General features: G+C 39.9%; 1 protein-coding gene across 2 annotated transcripts in view; it reads left to right on the top strand.

The window, feature by feature from the left end:
• LOC102303382 (ephrin type-A receptor 7) overlaps positions 1–21,943 on the top strand; it is a 162,982-nt gene that overhangs the window by 108,178 nt on the left and 32,861 nt on the right. For both annotated transcript variants that reach the window (XM_014338897.2, XM_042224782.1), the window contains exon 5: positions 5,363–5,692. In XM_014338897.2, the coding sequence (XP_014194383.1) occupies positions 5,363–5,692 (330 nt within the window). The remainder of the gene's footprint in view (positions 1–5,362; positions 5,693–21,943) is intronic.

Genomic DNA, 21,943 nt, shown 5'->3' with positions numbered 1-21,943 from the left:
CAAATAAAGTAAAATGGTGATCTTTTGCGGAGGCTGAAGAGTTAATTGTACTGAACACTTCAGCCAACCTCGGGTTTGTTTTAGCTGAAGGAAACGGCAGTGGTGCACCCACAGCTCCATTTGCATGTTGGCTTAACACTAAAAAAGCTAGGCAACATCACATTTGAATTCATGCTGTTTGTACAGTAGCATCTTTGTTTCTCTCATGCCAACATGTATTTATGCATCTTATTATACGTATATTATTATATTGTTTGGGGAAAAATTTAACTACTTCAACTAGAAACTATACAGATCAACATCTAGCAAAAACAAACCAAAATCTAACAAGACCAAGTCACAAAATGTTCTGGTGGAATATTTGCAAATTAAAAATAATAATACCATTTACAGTTTTATATATATGTATATATAATTATGCTAATACTAGTTCTAGTCGCACCATATAACTCATATAAGATATGATATTGAAATTTTGCATAAAGTATAGATTTTTATGTCTGTAAGCCAATCAATATCTCAACCTCCCATTCAGCTTTTGATATAGCTGCAATTGCCATCTATCCATTTTAACAATAAAGATACATTTTCTTTATGTCTTAAAACAACCTGTCCTTCACCCCGTACCCTTTCATCCACCTTTCCTGTTTTCATGCTATTACCTCTTGGTCTGACCTGCTCCCTCCCCCCCCAAGTCATGTTTCATCATCTTGTCCTCATCAACCCCATCTCCATGACTCATTCCTTGCACCCTTCACCTCTCCTTCACCATATACCCTTCATTGTATTGCATTCCATGTTTCTATAACCTTTCCCAAATTGTTGGCTAGGAGTAGGTCTCTCACAACACAGGATGCATGCCTTGTACTGCTCTGCTGATGAAAAAGTTGTGACGTGTTTGTATAACTGCAAGCTTAAAGGATGAGAATACATAAGCAAATATCTTGGTTTATAACTGGTTAATGACATCTGTTGCCTCGTTGGACAATTCCTCTTTGATCTGGAATAAAGAATAAATCCAGTCTGCCATGTGACATGGTATTTAAAGTTAATTTTCTAAGGAAGACTTTTCCTCTGGGACGTCTGTGTCATAGTATGTTTAAGGGTTTTCTGTAAATGTAACCACTTCCAACCTTTGTCTATTAGTATCCAAAGCTATATATGAAAGCGCCTCTTCACCCAAACCATTTTCTTTGCCTCTTAACATTTATCCCTTTTATATCTCCCATCCATCTTTCAAAAAAACCCATCACCCCATTTTGCCATCTCTTTGCTTAACCTTTTGCATTCTCTCCATATTCTTCCACCTTTTCTCCTGACATTACAGATCCATTTTCTGCTATACTTCCATTATCTACATTTCCGCTGGACCCCCCCCCCCCTTCTTTTTCTACCCCCTCCTTTTTGATGCCTCAACACCCTCTTCCATTCCCATCTCTCTGTCTTCTTAACTTGACCAGTCATCACTCTTCTTTCTAGCCACCGCCTCCTCGCATTTTCCTTACTCTTTATCCTTTCATCTGTTCCATCCATGCGTGTTATCATCCCATTTTTCTTCTCTCTGTCAAACCAAAATCTCATCCCTCTATCCTCGAGCGACACTCTATATCCTCATCCCTTTTCGCCACATATTATTTGTTCATTCCTCACCTTTTACTTTTTCTGACCCTTTCTCGGCCTGATTCTTCTTCACTATGAGGCCAAACAGAGCCGTACAGGTTGGCCCTATTGATTTCTGCATGGAAAACAGTCTATTGATTATAGCTTAGTAATTAGATGGAGGAATAATAGGGTATATATCCTGAAAGTGTTCAGGACATAAATCCATAGGGTCTCTAAGTTAGTGCATGTGTGTTTATATATGTATTCACATTGACTTGTGCGTTAGTGCGTACACACATGAATGAAAGTGTGTGGTCATGCTAGCTTTAATGGTAAGTGCAGTGGAGGGGTGTAATTATAATATTGATTGCTGAGCTCACTGATCCTGTGTGATAATATTCATAGCAGCCTAATGACCACATTAATTACACTATAGATTCTGTAATTATGATAATCCCCAGATTCTACTAATCCACCACACTGTACATTTAGAGAAAGAGTTTGATGAATCTAGCCTCATAAGAGTAAGAGAAAAAATTATGAATTTCAAAGATGAAGTGTTTGATATGTGCGCATTATTACCCCAGTGATTAAAGAACAACTGATTTTATTCTTCTCCCTTTTTAATGCTAGTGTAGTATCACCACCCTAATGTGTTTACCACACTGAGAATCAGAGACTGTGCACCTCATAGTTGCTTTAAGAATTCTTTTTGAAAAAGTTGAAGGAGCACAGAGCTTTAATTATAAGATTAAGCTTCATCTGTTACTTCATGACTCAACTGACTGCCATTGTTAATGGTGACGATTGAGTTTTTTCCATTAGAGCACACTGCTGCATTTCCCTTGGCAGCAATGGAGATGAAAAGTAGAACTTTAGAAATAGTTAATTAAAATTAGTCTCTAAATTCTTGTAAGTTTTGGCAGAGGAGAACTTCTGCTGACAGCTCCAGTTGTAACACAATAACTATTTGGAGAGAAAAAAAAAAAAACTGGAGACGAGATGCATACCATTTGTCATCAGATGTTTCTGCAAATAAATCAGCAAAATCGTTGTTTGAGAATAACTGCAAAATGATGTTGCTGCATAATAATTATTTCTGATTTTGAAGACTGCACAATTTCAATTTTCTCTGAAAACTTAAAAAACTAAACTTGCTGTTTACCATAAATGTGCAGTGTTATGCAAAAGTCTTGAGCTACTCCTCATTTCTTTATATTTTGCTAGTTAAAATATGAAATGGGTGCAGTGATTTATTGACGTTTATTGATTGATTGATTGAATAGAAACAGAGTATATCTGGCAAAAACAGAGTTCTTATGAGCTTTGAAGTTAATAGTTGGTATCACTACCTTTATTCTTCAACATGCCAAGATGATCCCACACTGCTTCAACAATGTTGAGGTTAGTGTTTCAGAGTGGCCAGTCCACGACTTCCAGTGTTCCAGTGTGTGTTTCTATACGTCAGCCTTTTTGTCCTGTTTCCCTTCTTTAAGAATTGGTTCTTGACATCCACATTTCCACTTATAACAATCCCGATGAGGCTTTAGTGAACACGAGACAGATCAACTAAAGAGCCTGATGTAACTCTCAGGTTGCGTGCCAGGTCTCTGCTGGATTTTTTCCCTATTTCTTGGGGACATGGCTTTTAGATCTGATGTGGATAGGTCTGTCACTTCTTTTTGTCCTCCATTTGTCCAGTTTTCTCACATTTTTCAAGGATGCACTATATAGCATGCTGAGATATGTCAAGTTTTCAACTAAAAGTGCTTTGGGAATCACCTTGTTGGTGCAAAAATACTCTCATGCCTGTCAGACTATGTTATCTCTGGCATAGATGTCCCTGATCTCATTTGATGAGATTAACTAAGAGGGGGTAGCATATAAAGATGACACATGCAGTTTAATGACAATGGTTTAAAGGGAAATGCAAGATTTTCTGTATTGTATCATATTTTTGGAGGAGTAGAGATTGAGTTGAATAGTGATGTGGATGGGCTATAGGGAAAAGGGAGTTAGAAGGTTGGGACAGGTTAAGAGTAAAAGAGTGGGAAGAGTTGTGGAGGTGAAGTTTTAACAAGAGGCACTCGCAATGTAAGATGGAAAGAAAAGAGAAACCTTAAGAGAGTGAGGGACTGCGAGGCTAAGAAAGCATGAAAGTAGACAGAGACGTGAGAAAGAGGCCCAGCTGTGTCTGCATCTACTGTGTGTGTGTGTGTTCATAATGTGAATGTTTTCTGGGCTTATGTAACCCTGGGCACCACGTGTGTTTGGAAGCGGGACGCAGCTGTGGTGTGTGACGTGTTTGATGGCACGCACGGTGCAGCAAACCTTCACTTATTCATTACACGCACATGCACACACATACAAGGATGTATGTAAAATTCATGACCTTTAATGGACCTGAGCTTTCAGTGAGAAGAGGATATGAACCAAAAGACACTGAATGCTGACTTAGTGATAGGATGGAGTCCTCTGGTCTGGCTTTTTACAGCCTTCTACTGGATCGTATATTTTATTTTTTAGCTGTTGCGGGGGTTCATTTAGAAGTGGTTTAACTTTAAATGACATGTTTACACAGTTTTTTGTTACCTCTGTCATGTACTGTATAATGCTGAACTTTTGATACACACAGCCTTTCAATAGGCAGCTCACATCACTGCCCCTCATATCAAATCAGACTCGTGTTCCGGGAGAGATAAAACACTTTCCATGGCAAGCCATCTTTATTTACTAAGAGTAAATGGAGGGTCTGTTTCACACAGCAGATGACACCAGTACATAATGGAAAAAAACGCTAATCTTTCAGACAAAAGGGAATGTTATTCTATTCTTTTTTTTTTTAATCAAATCCTGAGCCTTACCCCAAATATTTTCCTTCCTATATGAGCAATAATCCCTCCTCCGTCTCAGTCCAATACATCTTCTTAAAATATATTTTCAAACTGTCAAAGTATAATAATAATGCTACATACACTAATATTTCACAACAAGTACCTCAGATTTTCCCTCACCTATTTATGTAAAATGGGTCATATCACATTATTAAAATCAAATCACCTGCTTGTTAACGTTAAAAGAAATAACTTGTTTTTTTAATGTTTTTTTAAATTTAAAATTATTGTTCAAAAAATGATTTAACATGAAGGCAATAGGCAGAGTGTTACAGGCATAGCCCTGAAGAATGTAGCCTCATGGGCAGTGTAGCCCAGGTGTAAGTAAGCTATTAAGACTCAACTGTACACTCCAAGTTCAGTTGCAGCAACCTTTCAACGCCTCTCTCTGTCTCTCGCTTGCAAAGTTGACCCAGACAACAAAGTAAAGCTAGTTTTCAGCTACGAGCCCGTATTAGCCAGAGGTCCCTTTACTACGGTTCGGAGCTGCGGACCCGTTTTATATACGCGCAAAATAGTTTTCTATACGAGAACGCTGCAAAAAGTGCAGCCTTACCTGTCCACCCTACTGTTACTCATTTTATATTAACATTTAAAAATCTAGTTGGTATTGGTATGGTGAGTATCTTTCAGTAATGGCAATAAATCACACAGCAATAGTACATTCATGTAGTTGTAAAAAGCATGATAATATATTAATTATTTAATATATTAAACCCACCATAAAGCTTCTGGACTGTTGTATATCAAATTGCATGACAGTTCATTCAAATTGAGTACGCATTGTATTTTCTTACAAACTGCTCATGAGCGACCTGGGATAACTAATAAATCTAAATAATTATCTTATTTTTTTTCTTTCATAGGTCCCCCATCCCCTCCCAGAGACTTGACCTATACTCTGAAGCAGTCCACGCTGATCTTGGACTGGGCTGCTCCGTCCGACACAGGGGGCAGGGTGGATTTGACCTACAGTGTGGGATGCCGGAAGTGCATCGGGAGGCAGTGTGAGCCATGTGGGGCTAGCGTTGGATTTGTGCCTCAGCAGGTTGGCCTGACAGAAAGAACTGTGACTGTGGTCAATCTTCTTCCCAACACCAATTACACATTTACTGTAGAAGCCTTGAATGGAGTGTCAGAGCTGCTGCCCAACAAGAGGTTCTACACACAAGTCAACGTGTCAACAAGCCTGCCTGGTAAGTTTAATTTCAACCTTCAAAAACAAGCACAAACATGTAAATGGAAAACATTTAAATTGCACTTAAACGTGGCACACTCCGAAACCAAAAAACAAACGACAAAGAATGCACCTTTTAAAAGATATTGCATTTTGTACTCAGTAGGGACCAACAAGGACACGTCTGACATCAGGCAACAGTATGTGTGAAAAATAGATGAACTTTAAATAAACTTGCACTACATGCGTTTCCAGTTTTGAATACTTTTTAACTCCACTTGATTTTGACTGAATTTTTAGTGGTTTTACAAAGTTTATGTCATCATTTTATCTGGTCAGACAAATTCTACTACTTTATTCATATTTTCGACATAAGAAAATCCTCTAAAAAATCATTTTGACCCCTATTTGAAACGTTTGAATGTTTTGCTTGGAAATAACGCATGCATTTTTTATGATATCACCGCAATCCGCTTTTACTTCTGCACACAACAAAAAAAGACATACACACAGATCATATTTATGTGCACTTTGTACTCTGTAAAACCCACTGTGACCTTTGCCTACAGCAAAATGCAGATTTACTGACATGGCATTCAGAAGCAATGTGTATTCTGTAGTGATTTGAATTTCTGTGTATTCTTTGAAAAAAGCACAAACTTCAATCATACACCCTTATACTGACAACATGTCTGTTGCTGCAGACAGGGCAGAAATTCTCATTGGTAGGGGAGATCTCATTTTCATCAGCAGAAGTTTTCAGCAGGCCATTAGCCAGAGGCTTGAAAAGCACTTTACCAAGTAGCCTTGTCACCCAGCACCGCAATAGCACTCACTATTTGGAGGAGCTCAAGTGTGAAAAGACCAAAACACACACATACACACACTAAAGATGTACAAGCCTACTTTCTGGCTTGAATGCTGACAAACATTCTTTTGTAAACAAACGTACACATGACTGTGCATGTTATACCGCCGCACATATCTTTGAAAATGTTTGAGATCTTTGTTTGCGAAAGCTGAAGGAAATATGGATGATGAACATAATGATGCAAATGAAACATAGGTGGAAGATGGAATGAAAGGTGCTGTACAACAAAGTATCTGATGGAGAAACAATGAGAGTGAGAATGGCAGAATGTGCTTTTGCCATTAATTGGAAATTAGCTTAGAGAAATGGGCTGAATGATGAATGCGGTCCAGCATCTGTGAAGGCTGCAGGACTTGCTATGAATTTCCAGGTATTAAGTTCAGGATATATACTGTAAGACTTTATCGTGGGAAAGTGGGTTAAGCTTTTGGATCGTTGTTATATTGAAAGTGTGGTTTTTGACTGAGGCATGCATCTAAGAATAAAAAAGAGAGTATATTTAACCTCCTAAGACCCAAACTCTTCCATGGCATGCATTTTTAATTTCTGTTTGATATTTGGGCATGTTGGGACCTGATGAATGTAAAAACAATGAATTTTGGGGGGTTTTTTTTACCTGATTTTTGTTTCTGAGAAAAATGAGATCAACATATGAGGACATTTGTTAAAAATTTCGATAGAACAGTGGCAGTGTGATGTCCTCGTACGGGGATATCAGGCCCTTGTAGCTCAAAATTTAGTATTTTGGTCTAGACAACCCAAAATGTGATGTCCACATATGTGGATGCCAGGTCCTAGGAGCTTAAGGAGATTTATGTTGAGTGTTTAAAAACAAATGTGTTTCTCAGGATCTTCTTTTTTGGACCAGCTTAAACTTGTATATAACACGAGTGATGGGCTGAAGCACAGTTATGTGTATGAGAACAAAGCACTGACATCACTTACTTGATTTGGGAGCTTGGGAAAAATTTGTATTTAGTGAAGCTTGCATTCTACTGTTTTCTCATTTTCACTTTATAGTTGAACAATGCTTCAGCATTAAGGGTCAGACAAGCTCAGACTCATTCAGAAAAGAAATCTAGCAGACACAGAACAATCTAGACATCACATTTTAGGTTCCCTATAAATCTAAATCCATTGTTCAGTCTGTGTTTACCTGATTTCTCCATCCATGAAGTTGTTACTCTGCACTTGGAGCCAGTTATCTTGGCAGAAGAGTGGACATTGTAGTCCTAATGTTCCACTCCTGGAAACAGTTTTCTCGGGGCCTGACAGGATTTTAGGGCCTCCCCAACCCGGACGAGATTCTATATAATCGCACCTTCATGTATTGGGATTAGCTTAGATCAGTGTTTACCAACCGTTGGAGCCACAAAACATATTTCACATTAGAAAAATCACATGGCACACCACCAAACAAAAATGTCACAAAAAGCATATTGATAATTTTTCCCTGCGCACCAGGCATAGTGGAGTTGATTTGGTTTGTCCCAACCGCTACTCATGCTAGGGCCTTAATCTGGGTCGGAATTTTCTCTAGGACCCAGGTCAGATTGACTACTTTTTCTTTTCAAATATTTATCTGTTGCTATTACGCGCTGCGTCGTCTCACGGCATTACTATTATGTCATTTCTTCTTCACCTTCTTCTGTTTTACTGGCAGTTGGCAACCAAATTCATTAGAGCAGGTAGTTGTACTGCCCTCTGGTGGAAGAGAATGTAATTGTTCTGCACCTTACTCACACCAGTCGCTTAGAGCAACCCAACCTTTTTTGCCCCATGGACAGGTTTATGTCCAACAATAATTTGACGGACCAGCCTTTGAGGTGTCGCGTATAAATACAAAAAAAATAAAAGCAGATAATCTTCCACTGCACACCTGATCATTTCTCACGGCACACCTATATGTGCTGTGGCACAGTGGTTGGGCAATACTGGCTTAGAGTTTCCTATCAGTGCCAGAAAACCTCTATAGGTGCCAAGTTGGCAGCTTTATCAGATCCCTAAACTACCACTGCATTGACATAAGAGTAATTGCTCAAGTACCACCTAGTTGTTTAAATTATTTATTCCCCACAAAGCGGGAGCTCAAAAACCCTATATTTTTCTCATTATTATTGTCACTGAAGTGAAGTCGTTCTCCATGTTCCACCAAATCCTGTGGAAAAATATCTGCACGCGTTTGCCAGATGTTGACTTTTCTTACAGGTTACAAGTCTAATTTGAAGAGGTATAGCGGTGAGGCAGCATACTGTCTCTTTGAGTTTGTTTGCTGGAAACATCTGCTCATGTTTTTATCCAGTTATTGCGATGACAGCTGATAAACTTCGCCAATGCCCACATGTGGCTGGAAAAGCAAATCGGTTAGTAAATGAAAATTAAAGAAGTTATAAGCAGCGCAGAGCTGTTGATCCCTCAAATTAAACCACACCCACCAAAAAAAAACCCTCAGACAGCTAAAATCTGTGAACGTGACTAGCAAGTGACAACTTGGCCTTCTTCAGCTTCCTGCGTAAAATCCCGAACTCCAGGGTTTGGAGGGTTTACTCTATCAGAAGTACAAACCTATGGTGAGCATTTTTTTCCTCATTGTCACATTTCTTTAAACCTTTCTCACTTTTATCTCCTCTGTCTGTCTGTCTTGTCAGCAGTTACCATGGCACTGATTTCTGGTTATTACGAGGTATTAAGGTATGAGTTGTGCGGCTAACCGTGTCGTCCAGGAGGATTGGACAAGGGTTAGGAGAGTGTTTTGCAGGGGTTTTAGAAGACTTTCTGTGACAGGGAGGATTTCGGCTGACATTTAGTGTGTGGTGTTTAATACTGTCTGTATGTGTGGTGTGAGACAGATGGAAGAAAAAAAAAGTGTGTGAAATGTGCCACAGAATAATTCCTGCATTTTCTAGGAGAGCTACCCTCCGTTGAAAGTCCTCTGGGAGAGGTTTACCTCAAGGTCAATGAAGGATCTGCTCAGTTTTATCAGATAGAAGCGGAAGTGATCATTAAAATGACGCAATATTAAAACTTGACATACAAAGCCTGCAAACAAATTCAATAATGGTTCACTTGGTCTTATTGTCGCTGCATGATAAGTCCGGTTTTCATTTTGTTGTTCATCTGATTTTTATGTATCTGCGGGATATCGTCTGAAGTTCTGTAAAGCCAGGTCAGCTCCAGAATTGCAAAAAGCATTTCTGTACGGACCTTAGCTTTGTGTCCGCACCTGTGTGTGCACCTCCCCACCGAGACTTTACATATCAAAACTCGCTGACCTTTATAAATACTGCAGTAGGGATTTGGAACAAAGCTAGCACATATCAGCAGACTCACACTCTGGCCTTTTTTTTTCTCTAGCCACCTCATCATCTCTTTATTACTTTGTTCTTTTTCTTAACCTCCTCCCTTCCTTTGTAAACCGATCTCGTCTTTTTTTACCCTCTATTTCCTCCCTCATTTCCCTCCCCACATCCTTCCCTGCTCTCCCCATAAGCTCACTATTCTTAGATGGTAATTTCTCTCCTACTCACTGCCACTCTTTCCGCTATCTTCTCCTTTTTCATCACCTGTCCTGACATGATCACCACTGCCCTCTTTTCCCCCATCTCTCTTCTTCTCTCTCTTAGGACTATTTTCTCCCACCTTTCCTGATTGCACCATATTTGTTTTTCGGTGCAGAGTAAGCTTGTTAGCAGTGGGTGGCATTTTTTGACTGGCAGCTGAGGGTGGAGAAAGCCTGACAACTTAAGGGCACAATCTGAACCGAGCTGCTGAGAGAAAGTGCTGCTGGATACTATACCATGTTAACCCGCCGCCCCAGCCGCACATGCAAGATACACCAGGGGCAATTTTCATCTATAAAATGCAAACACAAGCTTCTCTCTCCCTTTGCCCGCTTTCATTGGAAAATCAGAATCTTATGCAAATCATTAGAAACAGCAGTTTAGACACTGTCGGTCTTTAAACCTTACAAAAAACGACATACAAATTGAATTCTTTGAAAATATGCAGTTGAACTGGATGCTTGCACATGCACATCCTCCCATGCAGATGGGGTTTTATCAGGACTCTCCAGGCCACCAGGGGGAAAGGGGAGTTTTGCATGGCGTGTCAAGGATGGATAATAGGGAAAAGGAAGAGTAGGGGATAGAAACTGGAGGGGATGGGACATGAGCTGGGTAAACGGGAGATCAATTTTCCCTAAGGCTCATGGGGAGCCATATCGGGGTGGATTAGGGGTGCATATATAAGTGAAAGAGTGCACCAGACCATGTGTCTATGGCCATACCTTGCTGTGCTTGCATGACATAATTTCTGTACATTGGTCCATGCTTCATTTCTTTTCTTAAAAAAAGATGATATCTTGCTTCAGAATTGTTCTGTGTGTGTGTGTGTGTGTGTGTGTGTGTGTGTGTGTGTGTGTGTGTGTGTGTGTGTGTGTGTGAGATCCAACTGGTCTCTGGATGAATGTCTTGGCCCCCAGTGATACATCCAAAGCCCTTTAGCTAAGGCAGGGAAGAAGACAGGGTTGCAGGGTAGCTGTAGAGATGGGGTGGAGGTGCAGGTCAGGGAGGAAGGATTGGCATTTCAATATCCTGAGAGGATTACTGGCCGTGCTTTGAGATGGCTGGTCCCCGCGGAGATACATAGGCCTTAGAGATGGATGCATAAAGGGAGGAGAGGAGAGGGGAATGAATATAGAAGTAGAGGGATAGAGAAGAGAGCGGTGTGGCATTGTGAGGAGAACGCCTGGATGTGGAGAAAAGGGAGCAGGGGTGAAGAGCAAAAGCGAGAAGACTTAAAAGAAGAAACAACGATCTGAAACCATATTTTTAAAGACGTACATATCAAAACTGCTTAATACTGTACATTTTTAAAGTTGTGTGTGGACAAACGTTAGGGTGAGATGGTTTTGAGATAAAAGTTAGGAAGCATAAAGCATGAAAGATGACTTAAAGCAAGTAAAGTAGCACAGGGTGAATAGCAGAAGAATAAAATGTTTAAAACTGAAGGCCACACAAACTGAAAAAAGTGTGATGGAGACCTTGCAATACTTATGAAAGAAGTTCAAATTTGCTGCACAAAATATCCATAATATATGTATATAAGAAAAACTGATAAAATCATAATATGAGAAAAGGGAGCCCAACCAAATATTGCTTATGGGGGTGCAAGCCAAATATACAGGAGACATAACTTATTACAAAACGACTATTAAATATTAAAATGAAAAGTCACTTAAACTTTCAGATAAATGAAATAAAGTAATGTAATATTTTCCTTTAAAATTAAAGCAGGGTTGTAGAAGGAAATAGAAAAATGTTTTTAAATGAAGTACAAGAAGGTTACATGCAGTACTTGGGTAATGTACTTATTCACATTGCCTACTATGGCAGAAAAATAAAAAAACGAATGGAAGCTAATTGAGGGTGGGGTTGTCTCTGATTCTCTGAATCAAATGGGTACCTTAAAAAACTATGGTACACATGTTTGCGTTTGAAGACTTGAACTAAAGTTTAAGTCTTGAACTAAAGTTTAAGTCTGAATTAACTAGGGATCAGACTTTTCCTGCATTATAATGGGGGGGGGGGTTGAATATTGTTTTTTTCCATTCACTCAGTGAACGAAAGAGACACTTCAAATACCAAGGTATGAAACATTGTTTCTTTGTCATTTAGTTTCCAATTGCCGTTTTTATTTTTTTCACTTTCACACTTCTCAGCCTTCTCCCCCCTTCAGCCCTTTGCATGAAGGCATTTGGATCCTTTCTGCCTCCTTAATTAGAAGTGATGGGAAGGTGAGGCTTCAGCAGGCACCAAATGAATAGAGTCATCAAGCTACTTTTCAGGACTATAGCCCAGCCACTTAAGACGCTTTGTCACCCTGTGATGGGAATTTTAATTGCCTACCTCTTGGCTTATAATTGGAGTCTATGAAGAGGCACTCTCAGTGTTCAGTGTGTGTACTCTGTATGTGGATTTACAGGCTGTTCCTTGTTGTTCAGGGAATTGTAGAGGAATGCGTATGAATGAAAGCAAAGCTCGGAGATAGCTGATGACACGAAGACACAGCGTATTCCTCATAATCATATTATCATGAAGCCTATCTTTGATGCACATCTTTTGTCGAAACCCCTGCCGGGAGAGGGTAGACAGGTGAAAACGCTTAAGGTTGCAAGCAGACTAGAGAGAAAAAGTTCAAACTTCCAAAATGCTTTTCATGTCTCACTTTCTCTAATACTCTGCGACGTCTTTATCGTGCCTCTGTGGAGAGCGTGGCGGCGTTTGTGTGTGCGCGCCGTCTGGGTTTCTTGTGGGGTTAGTCGCTGGAGGGGAGGGGAAGGCGGCTGCGTCCTGCTGTGCGAAATAGAGAGAGAGCGAGTTGTGTGGAGATGCAGCTGTCTTTCTGAATGACAGTACACTCCTCTCTGATACAGCGGTAGGTGGGTGACAGACAGTTCAGCTCATCAGACCAACATTGCACGCACACAGACACCTCTTTTCTCATTCGCCGTGCATCTTTTTATACAATTTCATGCATAAAATTCCAGGGGGAGGGGTTACAGTACAGTTTATCCAGCAGAGGTTTAACAATGCACCAAATGCTTAGTATGTCAATCCATCCCTTAATTTTCAAGACACGGTTTTGTGTTTGTGTGAATGCTTGTTTGGAAGTTTTTTCATGAAGGGGGATAAACAGGATGAAAGAAGGGGAAAAACATCCACAGCCATGATCACTTGATCATAATTAAACTATTAACTTAATAAAAGACTACATTTCAAATGGAAGACTGTGGATGTATTTTTGCAGCTTTTGTCATACATCTTAAAAAGAGCTCATGTTTTACTCTTTATTATAGGTTATATTACTCTTTACATTATAGCTGCTGTCTGTCTCACAGTCCTCAAGTAATATCAGCTCTTAGTCAAGAGCTGCACTTAAGCACACTTTCAAAATATCTGTATTCATTTGTCGATGCAAGTTTGTGTCATCCTAGTTTTTTCTCCCCCGCTGTCCAGTTAAAACTGGCTCCCAGATGAACTACAATTGGAAAATGCTGCTTACAACAACCTTCTATAACAACCTGTAGTACATCATCTGTTATTTTTGCATTTAAGAAGATCCAAAAGATCCAAATATCATCACACTCCAAATCAGATCCTGTCATCAAAGAAGTTAGACTATGCTCGGATTGCTGTGTCATGCTAAAGGATGGAGGCTGTAAAGATGCAGCGTTTGTGTGTGTATACGCACTGCCCCTTTATTCAAGTCTGTCAAGGCAGATAGAGCTTTATTTACCTTCTTAGCCAACCTCCTGCAGCAGTCTTGGGTCAGCCACTCTATCTGTATGTTTGTGTTTTTGCGAGGGTTTGTGCGCGGCCTGTGTTTTTTATTTGGTGGAGGCTTCGGGCAGAAGCTGTCTGGCTTAACGGACGTGTCATGATCAGACCATGCCTCAGCCTTTAGGCTAAAGCATGCTGGGCCCGGAGAGTGTTCAGAATCAGTCAGTGTGCAGCTGTCAAAAGCAGTTTAAAGAAGTTGGCCCCAGCCTCTCTCCCCCCGGTGAGGGCGTCTCATGCCAGATTTGTACGCTATGCAAAGGCAATGTAAACAGGTTAAGGGTGTTTTCTTTTCCAGATTTGATCACATGTATGTGCAGGAAAAAAAATTCACCAGTTTATTGGTAGCCTATTTTCAGGGCATGGTGTTTTGGCACAGCTGGATTATGTTGATCGAGCCTTTTTGAATATGTCATACAGAAAAGCCTCTGTGTCTCGCTGGCTCTTCTGGTCTGTCTCTCACCCAACCACCTACTGACTGACACATTCAATCAGGCCAGCCCTAAGACTCTCTCCGGTGTTGCGCACACAAATGCTGGTCTCCTACACAGACACAAATTTAGACACAAATCCACACAGCTATCCACCAAGGTGTGTGGATTTGTGTCCTTGCAACGTATAATTTAGTAGCTGAGATGAAAATGTGCTTCATCCAGGTGCCTTCCCTGCACCATTCCTCCCACTCACAGCCAGGTTTGTGTGTCTGTGTGTGTGCGTTACACCTAGACAAGACTCATTCCCTCCAAACACCTCTGCTCCTCTTTTCTTCCTGTACAGATATGAATAAAAAACACTGCAGATAATAGCTGTGTCTGACTGCATCTCCTCACCCTGCTCTGAAGCAGGGTCTTACTATTAATCTTCATCTTTCCTTTTCTCCTGTTCCACACTTGCTCTTCTTCACTCTTATGATGCACTGGGCAGAATAATTGTGTTTGCAATTTGGGATTAGGTGTCCAAGTGGCAAATAAAACAAATTAGGCAGTGATTGGTGAGCCAGGAGACAAGTTGCAGGAGACCAGACATGTAAACATGTTTATTTTTCCTGTAAAGTTGGGCTTTTTAACATACTGGTCTACAGGGACTGATTTGCTTTTGAAGCCAAGCTCAAAAGGCCATTTAAGAAACAGGAGCTTTTGGCACTTATGTGTTGGCTCCATTTTTCCATCCCAGAGAGTGGCGCTTGCTTCCCAGTCCTCTGCTGTCAGGCTCATTGTTGCACTATCCCTTTAACTCCAGGCAGAAGTAAGTGGTGCTATGCCCAGAGGGATCATCACTGTTGCATCCTCTTGACCCTTTTACCAAGCACATGCGTGACAGATACGGCTCTCTCAATCACTCCTGTCTACAACTTTTACACATTTTCTACCATTGTGCATATCTTTTCATTATAGATTCGCATGCAATCATTCACTGTCTTTAATATGCGTTGACACATGGGGTAGCACAAGTTAGTGAGAAGTAGAACAATCAAATCACCTTCTGAAAATGGATGCCATCTCAGCGGAGGCACAAACCTGGAGGGAACAACAGATTCCCCTAAGAACAAAGACGGAGACATGGCTGTGTTGGGGAAAAGGAGATAAGGAGATGGAGAGACTGCAAGAGAGAATTCCCAGGGAGAGGATCCACAGATGTGAGGAAGAAGTAAAAAGTAAGAATGACTCCGAGATGTTCGGCCCTGTTTGTGCTGTCCCCCCTGGGGAGAGAAGCTCCTCCGCCTGTCTCCTTTGATAACAAAAAAGGAGATGCCAGTTGCACCTCAGCTGCCTCCGTACACCTGGATGCAAGAGCCTACAGCAGTGGGTGCCATTTCTTGCCAAAGTCTATTCACACATCTACTTGCCACAGAGAGGACAGAGCTGCCATGTAACCTCCAGAGTCTCTGCAATGAAAGCAGTGGCTCTTGAGTGGATCTGAAGATGAACTTATGAGAACCTGGGTTTTTGTTAAAGTCTTTTCAGTTCTTTAACCTCACACAATTCTAAAAGTAAGTTATCGCTTCCTGCACTTCTGTATTTAACTCATCTAAGGAGCAAAATGCTGAAAGATCATTTGATACAACGTATTAAGTCCATCCTAATAAAAAAGATTTACTTGTGAGAATCATTTAACTGTACATACAATGTAAAACACATCCTCCTAGGACCTGCCGTCCACATATGTGGACATCACATTTTGGGTTGTCTAGACTAAAATACTACATTTTGCTCTACAAGTGGCTGATATCCACTTACAAGGACGTTATGCTGCCACTGTTCTATCGAAATTTTAAATGAATGTTCTCATATTTGAATCGCATTTTTATCAGAAACAAAAATCAGGTAAAAAAATAGCAAAGAGAAATTAAGAATTCATGCAGCGGAAGAGTTCGGGTATTAGGAGATTAACTGCTCTGCTGGTATTTGGCAAATCAGAGACCAAACCAAAAAACAAATCTAAGATACCATGTCCTGTTCCTGTTTATAGTAGTGTAAACATTCAGTATTTTAAATTCAACAGTTTTTGAATTTAAATAATGATACCAGGGTCAGAACCTCCACTTTACATATATTGATTTAAGAGTTTAGTTTCAGCGCCAACATATTTAACATACATGGACTAACAACTGGAGTCTCTGGTGATCCCAAGATCGATTGACCTTAAGAAGCAATCATAAATAAATAAATATTTGTAAACTACATTTCTTTTAAAATCACCATTAGTTATTTCATTAGTCATCTAAAGAAAAACACACATTATTTTAAAAAAAAAATTACAATTACTCTAAATATTTTGTAAAATATAAATCGGTTGTGTTCTTGCCAATTGTATGTGATCCACAAGCACAATCCATGTGATTACTTGTCAGCTTATTTGCTGTTCTTTGACTCTGTTATCACTTAGTTTTCAGTTATTTCAAATAAACATTTGTGGTATTTAGAAGATTAAACCAATCAGAGTCCCTTTGAATTAAATACACAGCCTCCTAGGATGTGTCCAAAACATCTCACCTTGAACGCATCCTAGTCACATGCCCAAACCACCTCAGTCGGTTTCTTTTGATGTGGAGTAGTAGTACTTCTACTCTCAGCCCCTCCCAAATGGCTGAGCTTCTCATTCTGTCTTGAAGGCTGAGCCCAGGTGCCCTTGAGGGGAATCTAATTTCTGCCACTTGTATCTGCAATCTCATTTCTTTGGTCACTACTCACAGCTCATAACCATAGGTGAGGGTAGGAATGTAGATCAACCTTGTAAACTGACAGCTTCACTTTCACGCCCAGCTCTTTCCTCACCACAGTAGACTGGTACAGCATCCCTGTTATGGTACGTGCTGCACCAATCTGTCTGTCAGTCTCCCGCTCCCCTCTCCTGCTTCCACTTGGGGCAGCAATTCGTTCTTGACCCTGAGTGGATACTCCGTCCTTTTCTAGCTGAGAACTATGGCCTCTGATTTGGAGATGTTAGTTCTCATCCCAACTGCTTCATACACCACCAAACCTGACACTCTCCATTCTCTACCCTAAAGCCATGGACTGCATGACAGATATGTGTCCATAATATTTATACATAGAATTCTGTCACGCACGCTTGCATGTGGCAGGAAGAGCAAATAGTTGCTACCTTCCAGTCTGAATGTTAGTCAAACCAACATCAACAGGTGGAGTTTTCTAGATTCCCCAAGAAGATCACTGCTGCTCACACTGGGGCATGTAGTGTGGCTGTATCAGCTCTCCTTTCCATGTGTTGCATGTCCAGGACATTCACAAGCTCATGATGATCCAGCAACTTTCTAAGAACTTCCAGTATTTAAAGTTCCCTGCTGAGAGTCTTTCTAGTTTAAAATGACTAACAAAGTTGTATTAATTGTAGCCTGGTTACTATTTTGTCACAAAATATACCTACTATACTTGTACATGCATCACTTTTATAAAATTCACAGTGTCCCTTTTAGAGTCTACAGACCTATACTTGTGTTAGTGATTGGTATATGTACTGCAAGGCATTCATACAGGACCTTATCAGAAGCCATTTATCTTTGTGATGGGCACCTATGAGCATGTCTGCCGTGCGATTTCTGCTGCAAGATCAGGGACTGGAAATGTCTGGCGTGCACTTCTATTGCATAGCCATCACCTCTTCTATATTGCTTTTGAAAATCATCATGCAGTTGTATATGTTTTTATGTGAGTGTAGTTGTGTAAATGTGTGTCAAAAACACATTTCAAAGAGAAGTCTGCACCGATTCTTTCTTTTAAAACACAAAGCCAAATGCAGTCACGATTCCCTCCCATATGCTCGTGTGTGCTGAGTGTGTGTTGAAGTGGAGAATGGACAGTGTTTTCACATCTACTTGCCTTCATAAATGGCTAAATCTTCTAAGCCTGTCAGTAGACACTGAAAAGAAAATCTTCTGAGGCTATAGTTTACTATATTGAGTACACAAAATGCTATCTTGTGCATAATAAATGTGCGCACACATTTTGATTCATTCGTTTTTCACGTTTTGATTAATTTATGCTCTTGTTCTGATTAATTTGTTCCCCCTTTTAATTAATTAGAGCTCATGTTTTGTTTAATCCTTGCAAATGATAAATGCACAGAGAACCAGCACAACCAGCTTTTTGCCCAGGAGCCAGGTTGCAAGCCGCAGGGAGCAAGGATGAAAGTCCTCTGAAAATATGATGTGACGCTATGTTGGATTTGTCATGTTTTATATTTTTGGAGTCATGCTAAAATCAGCAGTAAAGTGTGTTACTCATTCCTCTACGTGATGCTGAAAGGCAAAAAGCAGCAATTAGTTTTTTCTTATTTCATATTATTACTCAGTGCTTAGTTTATAAATCAGGATGTCCTGGAACACACTGCTTTTCTTCTCAGTGGGTCAGTTGAAAGAAAAAGTCACTGAACTATTCAGGCCATCTAGATCAAGCACACCGGTAGTGCAGTACCATTTTTCTTTTTTTCACCTTTTCCAAAAAAGCTGGGGCTCTTCTTTTTCTAATCTGATGAACCCATATTTTATTTACAACAGAAAACACGTCAGATGTTTCAACTGAGAAAATGTACCATTCTAAGAAAAATGTTTTCCGTTGGTGAAAGTCTAGACTAGTTTGTGGGAGCATATGTTGCTCTAAAACTTGTACACACCTTTCAGCACCGTCAGCACCTTTCCAGACATCCAAGCGGCCAGTGACACAGATACTAACAAATCCTATACTATCAAAGATGCAGGCTTTTGAACTGTGTGCCGATACCAAGCTGAATGTTATTCTTTAGTCCAGAAGATGCACAAATTTCAATTTAATTCACCACAGAACACTTTTGCCTCAGCATATTGTCAATGAGCTTTGGTCCAGAGTAGAAGGTGATGTGTCTGGATCATATGTACATGTGGTGCCTTCTTTGCATGATTCAACCTGCATTTGTGTGATAGCAGGGTGAACTGTGTTCACAGACAATTATTTCTTGTTCCTGAGCCTCTGAACAGATTCATGTCCGTTTTTAATACATACTATGTACTGAAGATGATTACATTTCAAAGATCTTGACAATTCTACATTGCGGTACATTATTCTGAAATTATTCCACAACTTGTAGACACAGTTTGTTGCAAATTAGTGAATCTCTTCCCATCTTAACTTCTGAGAAACTCTGCCTGTCGCTTGTTACTGACCTGTTGCCAATTAACACATTTAATTGCAAAATTCGACTCCAGCTCTTTCTGTTTAGTACCACTGAATTTTTGAAGCCCGCATCCCAACTTTTTTTGAGCCGTCTTGCTGCCATCAAAAATACTAAACAAGCAAAAATGTCTTGGTTTAAACCTTTGATATGTTTTCAGTCTTCTAATGTGAATATAATATGGGTTTGTGAGATTTCCAAACTCAGTACATTCTGTTTTACATTTTACAAAGCGTCCTAACTTTTTTTGTATTTATGGTTGTTGTAAAAATATAACCTCAAAATGTGTAAATCTGCTGAAAGTAGAGATGAACCCTACTCTGTTCTCAAAGAAACATTTGGTAGATAGCGGGGCAGAAAAAAAGTAATAGTACAGTCTGCACAACCAATGTGCTAAAGCACTTCAAATACGGGCGAATTTGATGCTAGTTTGTCTGGCGAACAAGTTACAGCGCTTCTTTGCTGAGGTGGAAGCACCACTTTAACCTTTGTATTACTTTTGCATTGTAGTGCACACTTGTTTATTGTCAGATTGAGCTGTGATGTGATCCACGGTTTGGAGGAAGGGAATAGTCTTATGCATAATTCAGCATAGAAGGAAGGAAAGAATAGCAAACAATAGCCTCCAGAGCAGGCTGACACTGTGTTCTTGCTTTAGTATGTTAAGCTACCTTTCTTCTTGTATTTGAGTGTCAGAGGCTTTGAGAAAGTAGGGACTGTCTGTTCAAGCATTCACTCAAAATAGTTGAGCTCTAATAAGATTAGGATTACGTATTTTAGATTCCTATAAATTTTCCATCTATTTAGGGTGCATGTTTTTAACAGAGGAAATAAATCATAGAGAAAATAGGTGTGAGCCATCTGTATCAAAAATGAAGTAATAGTGTTCATTAGCTCAGCAGTTTTTTAAACACATAAACATAAAAGGTAATTATTTTCTGTAATTTAAACACATTAAGCTTAATGATTTTTTTAATGGTAAAAATTTAATTTTGACCTAAATACCTTTTCAAGTGTTACTAACAGTTTTCGCTTTCTTCTTTCCTCCCAATACCTATACTATTTCCATTTTTGTTTGTCTAGTCCTTTCATTTATCGTGGAGGTAATCCCTTTATTTTCTAACTATACCATCTACATCCTTTATTCTATTTCCCACTTAATTAATGCCCATGCATATTCATTAATCACCGCAAATAATTTCTTTGCTTATGTCTATTTACATTCGTGTGTCGTGTTCATTAACATCATAACAACTTTTAGAGCTTCCACGACTACTCTCCCCCTACTGTGTATGCATCTGTACAATGTACCGTGTTCACATTATGCAGGAATATCCTTCAGAATACCTTGAGGACTCAAAGTAATGATGATATTTTCAAAAGATCTCTAACTGCTCTTAATATGTATGTCTATTTTTAAAACCTTTGCTCACTCTTAATGCTTATTAGAATAAACTGATTACACATATGGCAGCAACTGAAGACATGGTCAAGGTGACCTGCTGAAGTTGAGCATCAGAATGAAGGTGATTTAAGGGACTGTTGTTGCAGGACTGAGCATTTTAGAAAATGCTGATCTGCTGGGTTTTTTCCATAAAACCATCTCTAGAGTTTATGGAGAGTAGCCCGAAAAAGAGAAAATATCCAATAAGCGCCCATTATCTGGGTGAAAATGCCTTGTTGATGTCAGAGGTCGGAGGAGAATGACCAGGGTTCTTTACATTACACCCAGGATATACAGAAGAGTATCTTTAAACCCATGTCTGAACACATCAAACCTTAAAGCAGCAGAAGAGAGAAGAACAAGAAGAAGCTGAGGCTAGGCCAGGAGAAAACACCATGTCACAAAGATCAAATCATTTCCAGCTTGCTTCCCGAAAATGACAATGAGTTCCCGATACTTAAATAGCCTCCACAGTCATCAAATTTCCAGTAGAGCTTTCTGGGATGTGTTGGAAAAGGAGAGTCGGCTGACAAATTTGCATCAAATCTATGTGATGCTGTCATGTCACCAGAGACCAAAATCTCTGAAGAGTGTTTTCAGCATTTTGTTTAATCCAAACTATGGTTTGAAGAATTAAGGCAGTACTCAAGGCAAAAATCCTCCTATCAGGTTCTAGCAAGGTTTAACTAATACAGTGTTCAGTGAGTATTAATATCTTGGTGATACTACTATTACTGCTACTGCCTGTCGCACCTCCCAGGGTATGGGCCGCCAAAGGTAGATCTCCAGAGATTTCTGTCCTGGGCCGTTCTTAGGTGGGTCCAGGTGTAGCCCATCATCTTTGCTTCTGCCTCGAGGTGTCCTCTCCAGGAGTTTCTTGGGTGGCCTCTCTTTTGCTTGCCTTGGGGGATCCACCTGAGAGCTCGCCTGGTGATGTTGGTTGGCGATGTGCGT

The sequence above is a fragment of the Haplochromis burtoni genome, unplaced genomic scaffold, assembly GCF_018398535.1.
Source record: "Haplochromis burtoni strain Fernald_Lab_line unplaced genomic scaffold, NCSU_Asbu1 Contig_149, whole genome shotgun sequence".
Taxonomy (NCBI): domain Eukaryota; kingdom Metazoa; phylum Chordata; class Actinopteri; order Cichliformes; family Cichlidae; genus Haplochromis; species Haplochromis burtoni.
The sequence above is the reverse complement of the archived record's forward strand: the minus strand, read 5'-3'. Positions and strand labels throughout refer to the sequence as shown.